We start from the raw sequence: 12,544 nt of genomic DNA, 5'->3' as shown, positions 1-12,544 counted from the left end.
TCACATACTCATACTTTATTACCTAATAAATTAGAAAAAATGCAGAAAGTGTAATTAACAAGAGTGACAAATAGCAACAAGGGTGATCATGGATAAATCTTGAAGATGATTGCTGCCGCTGCCAGAGTAGGCCAGCCTTCGTAGGAGAGCACTGGCTGCCCACAAAAGCTTGCCGTCACAGGCCACGCATGATGGTTCTTGTAGACATAGGAAAGCAATACCTGCACAGAACAGTAAAAAAAGGGCAAGGGAAGAAATGGGAATGTTGAAATTGGAACTTCAATTAGCAATATGTGCTAAGTAAGAAGTTTGGCTCACATTGAAAATAAATTTAAGCACTCCTTTCTCTTAAACTACGGGTATCTTAAGGTATGTATGCGATGATGTTTAAAATGACTAGTATATTTCCTATCATAAGAAGTCAACAAACACCGACACCAAGGACAACATAGGGGAAATTACTTGTGCTTAATAAATTAAATAAAGAAACGATAAATTAATGGAAATTAAAGTGGATGAAAAAACACCTTGCTGCAGGTGGGAACTGAACCCACAACCTTCGCATTTCGCGTGCTATGCTCTACCAATTGAGCTACAGCGGCGTCGTTTTCCCATTCACTTTCTTGGGTATTTGTGTGTCCTAGTAGAACGCTGGGAGTGTTAGCCAGCGCCACAACTCAGAGACCTTGTTCGTGGCATATAGTCATTAAGTTGCATAGCAGAGTCAAAGTCAGCCTTTAATTTATTGTATGGTGTTTTGTGGCTAAAAACGCACTTATCAACCTGTCAAATAAGTCTGAGAAGCTTCCTGCAAAATATAATCAGTTTAAAACAGTAATTCACTCTGCAGGTAAATGATGTACTAACTTAATTAAAAAGTTAAATATCGTTTTATATTGTTGAACTAAAAGCAAGTTTGACATTTTGCGCTGCCTAGCTGCTGCCTTTCTTTCAAACTTAAACATGACACAGTACAGAGTAAGCAGTGTAGGGGTTGAAGGACGGACTTCGGGATGAAAACCAAAACTTGGGAGGATTTATTTTACATTATGTACAGGGAGGTGAGCGACAAGTAACAGGCGTACAGACATTACGGGCCGGCAGCAACTCGGACGCTGCGGCCCGCGGCAAGAAGTTCGAGAGAGGTGAATCAGGGAATCAGGGACTGTCCCAGAATGCTCAGGTCTCTCTGGAAGGCTTCTTATAAACCCTTCGAGCACTGTAAGTCACGTCATGTTTGACCAATGGGAGAGTCCGCTCCGATGACGCCACTTTCAGCCAATGGTAGGCGCCCGTGTCGCGGTGTCACACCTGGCGGCTCTCTGCGGTCTTGCCTCGCAGACTGGCAATGCACTTCTAACGAGGAGAAGGGGAGGGCTGCTCATGCTCCATTGTCCGAGGCCCACCTGCTAATCCCGGCGGCGCACGAACTTGTTGGCACGTGAACTTGTTGCCTTAAACTTGTTTGCTCGGCCGCTCCTCTGGAATGCGCTTTCCTGCTTCTGCATTCCTCAATTAGCTGTGCTGCAATCCGATGTGGTCTGGGGAACTCGAAGTAATCGCAGGAAACAGCTCCATATCTAACAGCTCGTCCTCGCCCCGGTTGTTCTGAATGGCCGGTGAACTCAATTCGCTGGCCATGAGGAACGCTGAAAGAAGCTGCAGGGTACTGGGGTCGAGCCTCGTTTGACAACCCTCGGGATCCTGGGCCCTGGAGAACATACGTCAAACAAACCAAACAACACAGCGCTGCACCACGCGTAAGCGCAGGCTCTTCACCCCTGACTCGCCAGGCTATTACTGAGTCAAAATCAACCCTGATCTTTTAGTTCCCCAATTTTGACAAAGCAGTTCCAACCACCCTTCCAAACAGCTATCCATTTCTCCTCGATTGCCGACAAGACAAGAGTACTATTGTTGTTGCAAAACAAAAGGTCGCTGACGATGCAAACAACAAATGAAAACAGCCGAACATAACTTAAGTGGCCTAACTACAAGAACAGCATGTTTCCAATCTATCGCAGTGGCGTACTTATCGCACGTAATGGTGCCACTGAACAATCTGGTCAACCTCACAAGTACGTAATCACAAGCGCACCAGCCTTGTGGTCACTAAACAAAACGCGTACTTGCGTTGTAGGCAAACTTTTCATTTACGCTTACTCACGTTTCTTCCCTGAAAGTCCTACAGGACACGTGACATAAACGGACAATTAAACTTGCGGGACTTACACACTCCGCGGAACCCTTAAACTAATGCGTCTTTTAATAACTCGTTCCACGCGTACTTATAAGAGAAGTCAGAATACGGCTGCCCACAACACACACTAGCAACCCAGTCATAAATCTGCTTCCTTCCGTCCACACAGGACACGCGCTAATGGAACTAAGAACGCTTCTCCGTGCAAATCATGCACTCACTGAAAATCTACGCGCTTAACCTTAGAAAATTCAAAAACACTTAAAAAGAAAGAAGGTTAAATAAAACACGCGCTTTACGATAGGCCTCTCAACGATAACCTTGACCTTCAGGTTACTCACACGCACAAAAAAAAGTCTATCTACTTATTAATGAACATCTCGCGAGACTACATGATTACATAAACCTCATCTTTCTAATCTCGGAGCTTGCTCAAACCTTACACATTGAAAGAAACTCTAGTCTCAAATCGCGAAATTTTCCGATGCTCAAAAATAAAACCAAATAACACGTTTTGCTTCTACGGAAGCTCTCTTGGCTTCCCGTTCCGGATTGCTTACGACTGACTCATACTTTCAGCCTGACCCGAGGTGGGCGAAGTTTCAAAGCTACTCTGGCTGCCGAGAGACAACAAAAGGGCTGATTCACTATCAGCTCCCCCAAGACGTTACGGTCTCCTGCCAATTTGCGTCCTCCCGCCCCGCTTTCAACAGGACCTCGACTGACCGCGTCGGTACTCCCCACCTGGTCTCGTCTTGCCACCTTGCGCTTCTTTGAACTGCACGCTGAGCTTCGAAGAGAACGACGGAACGACGAGGAATTTGACTGCCCCGTGCCCTTTGTCCGCGTCCGTGCAGAACAAGCTTCTCGGTCCCCCTTTGACCGGTGACTCGAACTTGTTCGATGCGTCAACATCGTCCGTGACGACCGCACCTTTCTTTTCTCCGCGCCCTGCCTTCTCGCGCTTGTCGCCGTCTTTGGCTTCGCTACATTAGTCACCGCATTCCGATCTTTTCGGCGCTTCTTTCTGCGGCGCTTTCTCCTCGAACTCTCTTTCATGCCGTCATCTCGCGCCTCGTGCTGGCCGTTACACATCTCGTCGGCCCAGATCGGTCTCTTACCCGCACAGTCTGATTGATTTTCATTTAAATCAACATTATTTCTGCCTCGACTGGCGGACAGCTCAACCGACTCTGGCACAATGCAGCAGGCTTTACTCGAGTAAGACAACTCGCACTCTTGCGAACTGCCCTCTACTGCATTGCCCAGCTCACGCTGTGCATCGGCACACAGCCCGTCGGTATCGATCGCTGTCTCACGCGCACAGTCCGAATGATTAATAACTGAATCATCCCTCTCTAGGCTACCTAGACTGGCGGAGAGCCGCACCGATCCCTGGACAATGCAGTTGTTCTCTCGTGAGCTACGGAGCTCGCCATCCCGAGAACTACTCTCAACTGCACCGTCCAGCTGGCACTTCTCTTCTGCGCGCAGATCTGACTCGACATGGGTGCTCGCTTCTGTCGGGCCAACAGTACCCTTTTCCTCGCTAGCAACCTCGCTAACCTTACCAGCGACGCACACACGCGGTAACTGTGCCAATTTGTTCGCAGCTGGCCTAGCTGTCTCCACAGTCATCTGTTGGCACAGCACCTCGTCGCTCTCACTCTGGCCTTTAACGGCCTCTATTGCCACTAAGGCATCGTTAGCAGCTAGCCTTTTCCCTTCGCTTATGAATCGGCAGCCAATCTCACAGGCACTACTCTTCTCGTCGGCTTCTGGCGAAAGTCCGCTAGGCACTTCCTCATTCTTTCGCTCTGTACTACCTACAGAATTCTCAGACAGCCGTTCTCTCTGTGCCAATAACTGATCACAATACTGTATCTCTTTGATCAGTGCTGCCTTCTCTCTCTCATACTTTTGCTCACGCTCAAGCTTACGTTGATTCTCACGATCGTGAAGCTCACACCTAAGAGTAAGTTCTTGAAGCTCATGCTTCCGTTCATTCTCGCGTTCTTCACGCTTATGCTTACTCCTAAGCTCACGACGCTCTCGCAAACGTACACGACGCTCACGCTGCCGAGGCTCCTGTATCACCTCCCAAGCAAGCCTAATGCTTTCATCATCATTGCCACTATCATTAATCGCCTTTATGATAGCTGGCGTTTCCATCCGTTCGTCCGCCTCAACTCCCAAATCGTCGCACACCAACAACAAATCTAACCTCGTCAACCTTCTAAGATCCATGGCAGCTGCCCCGACAGGTGGTTAAAACTGTTTTCCTTAATTAATTTGTGCAAACACACAATGCAACAAACTCCCGATTCCCAGAACTACCAAAATGAACACACAACATTTGAGTCTGGCGAATCAAAAGGAAAAAAACCACGCGCTCACTTACGGTTGCAGCACCCTGCCATCCGGTTCGTTCGTCCGCTGTTGCCGGTTCCTCCGGACTCCCTGGGTCGAAGGCTCGCTCCTTCTTCGCTACTCCCAGTTTCTTCGGACCTCTTTCGACGAAGGCTCTCTCTTCTTCGCTCTTTCCGGTTCCTTATGATCTCTCGACGAAGGTTGATTCGTAGCGCTGCCACCAGCTGATGCATTCGGAGGCGATCCCACCGCTGCCAACCAGATGTAGGGGTTGGGGGGGCGGACTTCGGGATGAAAACCAAAACTTGGGAGGATTTATTTTACATTATGTACAGGGAGGTGAGCGACAAGTAACAGGCGTACAGACATTACGGGCCGGCAGCAACTCGGACGCTGCGGCCCGCGGCAAGAAGTTCGAGAGAGGTGAATCAGGGAATCAGGGACTGTCCCAGAATGCTCAGGTCTCTCTGGAAGGCTTCTTATAAACCCTTCGAGCACTGTAAGTCACGTCATGTTTGACCAATGGGAGAGTCCGCTCCGATGACGCCACTTTCAGCCAATGGTAGGCGCCCGTGTCGCGGTGTCACACCTGGCGGCTCTCTGCGGTCTTGCCTCGCAGACTGGCAATGCACTTCTAACGAGGAGAAGGGGAGGGCTGCTCATGCTCCATTGTCCGAGGCCCACCTGCTAATCCCGGCGGCGCACGAACTTGTTGGCACGTGAACTTGTTGCCTTAAACTTGTTTGCTCGGCCGCTCCTCTGGAATGCGCTTTCCTGCTTCTGCATTCCTCAATTAGCTGTGCTGCAATCCGATGTGGTCTGGGGAACTCGAAGTAATCGCAGGAAACAGCTCCATATCTAACAGCAGGTAGCATGCAAAGGAGGACTGGTGATAAAGTAGTGTTCCAAAGCAACATTCCTAGCTGGATCAATCACTTTTGTTGATATATTTTCATGTGACCCTAATTGGCTTCGGGCAATACCTCACACAAATGACGCAACACCTTGGATGATGCGTCATACAAAGTTGAAAGTATCTCATGATGTGATCAAACGATAACATTGCCCACTGACTTGGAAGTGTTAACATGCTGTTTGCGTGAGAAAGTGCAAAGTGATTCGTATAGGTGGCAAATTCATCAGTGTATCTATAGCCTCAGGCAATTCTGAGCATCTATGCTGACTTGCAACTGAGAAGCCACTGCACACAAAAAGCTGTATTCAAGTAATGGTCCATGCAGAATAATTGCCCACCTAGTGAAAAGGCAAATGTGGCAGGCTAATGGGCCAGAGCAAAGAGGTTGATAAATTCTGATAACACCTCCAATGATATTATTGAAATAGGTGATAAAAAACAGCACAGGTAAAATTGCAGTCATGACAAAATTTTAAAAGCACCTCTGCAAACTGCTGGAACCCTCAGCATCATGCCTGTTCTACACGCACATATGGTGCAGCGCAATCTATATTTCAGACGCAGGAGCCTCCACAGATCTCTTTGTGATCTCCTCACAATAAGGTTAAAAAACAGTCTGGCACAAGCTACTTGATGTGATTCATTTTGCAAGCGCCAGCCAAGTGCTGATGGTGGTAGAGCGAAATTGAAGTTTGACCTTGTATGGAAGCCTTGGCCCATATTTTATCAATTCTAGCGGCAAAAAACACCTTTTACAGCACACATAAATCTTAAATTAGACTGCTTGCTGATGCTGTACAGTAAGTTCCTGTAAAGAAACTAAATCACACAGAAAACATTTAGAATACCAAACTAATCAAATACTGGCTTGAATACATTTGTGCATTAGGGAAGCAAGGTGTAATGTACACTGTTGTAGAAAATTTTTACTCATGTATGGAATACTTCTATGACACAGCAGAGTTAATTTGTGAGTTCTTACATAGCAATGACTACCTACGCGTAAATTTTGTAAGGCTTAGGATGGATGGATGCGAAACTTTAATATGTAAGGCTTAGGGAAAGTAATTATTAGTAGAACTGTGTATGTACACTGGCACTGAGAAATTGGTTATAATAGTGGCAGCTTATAATGGACCAGTGCAAAAAAATGGCCGTTTGTGAGACACCAACTAACTATTTTACCACGAAGCGCTCCCTGGCCTTAAGCCATATAAAAAGCACTGGGAGGACCAGAGAGGGTACAGTACATTGGCTTACACTGATCATGATGAGGTCCCGTCATCCAGCTAGCGCCAAGGTACAAGAAGGATGTCCAGCCGTCTATAGAGTGAAAGGGACAACATAAGATAGCATCAAGTCAGTTGAAAGGCAGATTTGCAATTACAAATAAGGTGACCCAGTCACAGTCATTCATTAATAAATGCCAAGCTGTCGTGATTTCACTCGCAGATGAAGCACCTACTAGGTTAAAGGTTTTGCTGCTTATTTAGAAGAAAACACAAGTGAAATTTGTACTTTAGCAGACGATTTAATTTGGAATTGTATAGATGAAGGAAACATTGCCGTTATATTTTTTGTTTTGCTATAAAGTGGGAACGCTACAAACTGCATAGTCACTGACACACGCGCGCACACGTAAGAACAAAAGGACACAAAATAGGGCGAGTTCAGTCTGGTTCAGCATTACAGTCAGCGCGTCGTCTTCGAATGGACTCCTTTCGGTTGGTTCGTGCTACGTTAACCACAAAGACCAACAAGCAGGGCAAAGCTCTGACTGTTGTTGCGAAAGTCGTGGAGCGCGGTAGTGCTGAACGGCTGAACACAAGCAGAACCCTCGTATAAAAGTAATGACGAAAACTCGCAGGGCAGAAGAGCCCATATATCAAGAATTGTCGCGGGTAACACCTAAATATGTTCACATTGTTCACGAAAAACGAAGCGCAATGCATTTCACTTTCCGGAAAAAGTGTTATCCGAACGTGCGACGTACAGTGTCGATCACACTTGTCTAGAGTGGCCCGAAGGCTGCTCCGCATAGTGTTCCTGTATATGCTCCCGCAGGGAGCAGAGTTGCGCATACCTTTTCCGGCGCCGCTCGCACAGCTATTGGCCGAGCGCGAAAAATGACGTCAAATGATCCGCGCCGCGGCGAAGCCAACTTTACGGGCGCATCGCTGACTCATGCGAACTCGTTTCCGTCAGTGCCATCGCCATTGCAATCAGCGGACCGTCGATCGTGCGTTGAGAGGAGCAGCTGCGGTTTTCAGGTACGGTATTCGACGATGTGAAGTCAAGGACTTTGGTGAAGTGATACGAAACACATCGTACTGGCACTTGTATTGTGCCAGTACGATGCCAAAAATGTGTTGTCAGATTACAGTCTGCACTGTGTGAATAATTACTCTGCAAGTTTGCCATCTTGATGTGATTAGTGCAATAAAAATAACCTGTTGTTACTCTTAATAGCTTGTTGCCTTTCCATTTTCTTTGAATTCTGCCCCCAAGGTTCCAAGAACCAGCACACTTGGCCTGCTGCCAGCAGCCGTTCAGGCATTCCCTTGTATGAAATAAATTTGATCTAGAAGCTCTTGCATCTTGAATCTTTTTCTACTTGCAGATTTGCTGATACTATATAGCTGATTAGTCTGCGGTATGAATGAATCGTAAAAGTAAGCTTTGCTTAAAATGTGCGCATGTGAACATTTGAAATGCGCTTAAATCTGTGTCTGCACCGCATGTATCGAAAACGTGCAGCTGTTGTGAACGATGGTTAGTGATAAATGACGCTCTGCTAACGGTCACTGACATAACTGCCGGCGCGTTAGCTCTCTTGGCGACGGTCATTAATCGGCTGGTTTCGGCAGCCAAAGTGCGCTAAGTGTCCAGCTTACGTGTGTGAAGTTTTAAACACTCTTTAAAACATTTCTTGCTTTCTGACAATGATAAGACAACTTCATATGCATGCTGAAAATCATTGCACCGCCTTTTGTGGCAACGCACTGAGCGTTTGCGAGCGAACTTTGGAGCTGTTCGAGCCACGGGAGTATTTTATTTTGGGGAACCGAAGGCGGTCCTACCCCCTATTTGTACGTTCATGTGTGTGTTTGTATATGCGTGTTTACATAGGTACATACAAAGTTTAGGTTGGTTGGAAGCCCACCCCTCCGACTGCACGAATGACTCATTCGAGCGCAGCCTGTATTAAGAATTGCCTTTTGCTAAGCGCCTGCGAACAATTGGCGCTTGTAGCTCGCGACCACTAGAGAAAAAGGCGGAACACCGCGCGGCATTCGGCTCCTGCGCGCGCGAGGAGGGGCTTCGCTGCAGAGCTGGATCACGACGGCGGACCTATGCGCAACTCTGCTCCCTGCGGGAGCATATGCAGGAACACTAGCTCCGCACTGCGCATGCGACGCCTAGCGACAAGCACCGGGTTCGAGATGTGTTGGCCGATAGCGCCACGCGCGTGGACGCTGCGGCATTCGCGGGCGGCCAAGATACAGGCCTGCGTGATTTGCGGGTCGCGAGCACCGGCTTTTTATCACTAGACGAGCACTGCCAGCTGAGCTGCGAGCGTGACACGGCTAGAATGCTGAGGCCTGTATCTTGGTTGCCCGCGAATGCCGCAGCGTCCACGCGCGTGGCGCTATCGGCCAACACATCTCGAACCCAGGGCTTGTCGTTAGGCGTCGCAGGCGCAGTGCGGAGCAGCCTTCGGGCCACTCTAGACAAGTGTGATCGACACTGTACGTACAAAGACGCACCGAGACACGAAGGCGGCGAATGCAGATCCCGCCATTGTGGTAGTAAGCCGTCGGCGAAAACACGCAATACAGCCGATGTCACGAAGCACTGATGCAAACCACACGGCACACAGCATCAGCACACCTAAATGACTCCAGTTAATATTCAGTATAAACGTGCAGAACGGCTTAGAATGACGCACAACAGGATAACGAACCCACGACCGAGACATAGCGGGCGACAGTGGCCGTTTTTTCAAACTTCCTGCCTCCCAGTGTTTCCAGCACAAAATGAGATGTCTGACAAATTTGGATTACACCGCCGAAGTGATCGCAGTGCGGTGGCTCTGTGACACCGCTGTGCAACACCGGCGTTTCGCTCCTGCAGCTGTAAATACCTGCTGCGCGAGCATAGAATGGTTTACAGGCGTCGTGTGCTCGCCCCGTATGGAAAACAATAACACGCCTTTGATTGTTGAAGTTCTGGTGTGAAATTATTTATAGTTAAAGCCAATTAACTTATGTTGCTTCCAACGAGTTCGATTTGCCTGTGGCGTCTTTTATTCGCTAACGCCCACGGCCGACGGTAACCGCACATTTCACATTTTATGTGCATTTTATGTGCATTTATGCACTTGCAAGTGCATTTTATGCACTTTTAGACAAAAAGATCTAGAAAAGTTCTTGAGTTCTGAATGCGTTTACCAAAACAGACTCTAGTGACACCAGTAGTGGGTTTTGCCGCAGATAGAATATATACTAGCATAGTCCAAGTGCTGAGGTTATGTTTAGAAGAAATTCTATTTTCAGTCTTATCATAGACCAAGACGTCTATAGCCGTTTGTAGCCGTTTCAAGAGGTTTTTAAGAGGTTCTGTGTTTCGTGGGTACATACTATTCGCGTAACATATAGATTCCCACAGTGAGTGGGATTTCTTTTTTATGGTTAAGGCGTCCGGAAACCGGCCGCAGCCTGAACGACACGGATCTGGCAGTATAGGTATAATCGCTATCGTGCAGTATGGGTTGAGAAAGAGTTTGCGCGGAAGGAGCCGCAGGGGAATGACCCATAGTTCGGGTTGTGGAGGGGGCGAAAGCTCGATGAACGCGTGTTTCAAAGGCACAAATTTCATTTCATTTTATTACCTTAAGGACCCACGAGGGGTATTACATAAGGGGTGGGTACATATATTTTGGTGAGCAAGTGTTAACACAACGAAACATGATTGGTAACATTATTGGCAAAGCTGGATGAGCACGTGATGGCTGCGATGTCGTTGAGTAGGCCGTTTTAGTCTGCTGCAGTACGGGAAAACATAATGCGGCAAAGGTGGTAGTTCGGGCACGAGGTCGGAAAACTTGAAGCGGATGACGAGTGCGATGATATATGCGAGCTGGAGGGACGATGTAGGGTGCGCGGCCTAGTGAACTATGGAAAAATTTATGAAACAAGTAAAGGCTGGCAAAGCGGCGACGAAGTGATAAGGGCAATAAGTCAGATTCAGCTTTCAAAGCGGACACACTGATGTCGTAAGAATATGATGAATGGATGAATCTGGCTGCTCTGTTTTGGACTGATTCGAGTGCATTTATAAGGCAAGCTTGGTGCGGGTTCCAAATGGGTGAGGCATATTCTAATTTTGGTCTGACAAGGAATTTGTACGCTTAGAACTTCACATGTTTAGGAGCTTGGCGGAGATGACGTCTTAAAAATCCAAGTGTTTTATTAGCGGATGAAATGATGTTCGCAACGTGTGTGCTCCAGGACAAGTCGCCACGCAAGGTAATGCCTAAGTACTTGTATGACAGAACCGGTTGTACAGGGACGTTAGCTATGACGTATGGGAAATGAAGTGTGTTACGGCGACGCGTGAAGGACAAGATTTTACATTTTTCAGGGTTAAGTTCCATTAACCGATTGGCACGCCATTCCTGAATGCGGTTAAGGTCGTCTTGAAGAGATGTTTGGTCAGAAGCGTTATTAACCTTGCGATTAATTACACAATCATCGGCGAACATGCGAATATTACTAGAGACATGGGTTGGTAAATCGTTATTATAAATTAGAAACAGAAGCGGACCGAGGACAGACCCTTGAGGAAAACCTGACGTTACTGGGATAGGATTGGAGTTGCGGTTGTTAACGGTGACGTACTGTGAGCGGTTAGTCAAGAATTCTTCTATCCATTCAAATATATTAGAGGGGAGGTTCAAATATGAAAGTTTTAGTAGTAAGCGTTAGTGAGGAGCCTTGTCGAACGCTTTTGCATACTCCAGAAAAATAGCATCTGTCTGTAGGTTAAAGTCAAGAATAGCATGCAAATCATGAATAAAAATGACCAGCTGTGTTTCGCATGAGAAGCCTTTTCGAAAACCGTGTTTCGCGCAGAATGAAAAAAGTTGTGACAATCGAGGAAGCTCATGACATTGGAGTAGATGGCGTGTTCCGTGAGTTTGCAGTGTACGCTGGCAAGGGAAATGGGACGGTAACAGTGATAACGGTGACTGTGAAAAAAGTAAGCCTAAAAATTGCGCACAAATATCCTTGTTATTCTTCAAAAGCTTTGAGTTAATGTTGTCAATACCGGATGAAGATGAAATTTTCATGGTTTCAATTAGGGAAGAAATGCTAGATGACGTGAAGACAACTGGTGGCATAGCATAATTTATCACTGAGGGTGGTGCTGAAAACGATGGCGGTATTTCAGTTTCTTTCGTAAATACAAACGAGAAGGCAGAGTTAAACATAGCAGCGCACTCAGCATCAGTGAAAACTGTGCCTGACTCATATCTGCGAGGGTTATTCCTGGTGCGTGATGCGGATTGGTAACTTGCCAGAACTTTCTGGGGTTACTAGTTAGCATATTCGGCAAGTCCCAGTGAAAAAAGGTATGCTTCGCATTAGAAATAGCGGCGAGATATGATCTTTCAGCTTCATGATATTTTACCCTGCGTTATGCGTCCCCTCAGACTTGGCTGAACGGTAAATACGCTTCTTTTTGTTCTCCAAACGTTTCAGTGTTTTAGTAAACCATGTCTTTTGTGAACTAGAGTGAAAACTATTTAGGAGGATGAATCTATTAGTTATTAGACTTTCTAGTTTGTCTTTGAAGAGTAACCATTTTTTTAACACTGCAGGAATGAAAACGTGAAGAGAAGACTTGAAAAAACGCGTTAAGTTCATTATTTATGGCGTGATAATTTCCTTTGTCATAACGACGGATGGTTTTAATGGTATTTGCGGCGCCGGTTCTTGTTCTTCTTCTTTAATCTTCTTTAATACACTCTAATCAACCTTAATCCTCCCTAATCC

General features: G+C 46.8%; 1 protein-coding gene across 1 annotated transcript in view; it reads right to left on the bottom strand.

Moving 5' to 3' along the window:
* LOC139050772 (uncharacterized) overlaps positions 1-12,544 on the bottom strand; it is a 56,915-nt gene continuing 44,371 nt past the window's right edge. The window contains exons 4-5 of the mRNA XM_070527534.1: positions 6,747-6,809; positions 1-221 (exon numbers count right to left, since the gene is read on the bottom strand). Of these exons, the coding sequence (XP_070383635.1) occupies positions 55-221; positions 6,747-6,809 (230 nt within the window). The 3' untranslated portion in view covers positions 1-54. The remainder of the gene's footprint in view (positions 222-6,746; positions 6,810-12,544) is intronic.

Source organism: Dermacentor albipictus, chromosome 1, assembly GCF_038994185.2.
Source record: "Dermacentor albipictus isolate Rhodes 1998 colony chromosome 1, USDA_Dalb.pri_finalv2, whole genome shotgun sequence".
NCBI classification, from domain to species: Eukaryota; Metazoa; Arthropoda; class Arachnida; order Ixodida; family Ixodidae; genus Dermacentor; species Dermacentor albipictus.
Note: the sequence above shows the minus strand (reverse complement) of the source record. Positions and strands in the feature narration are given on the sequence as shown.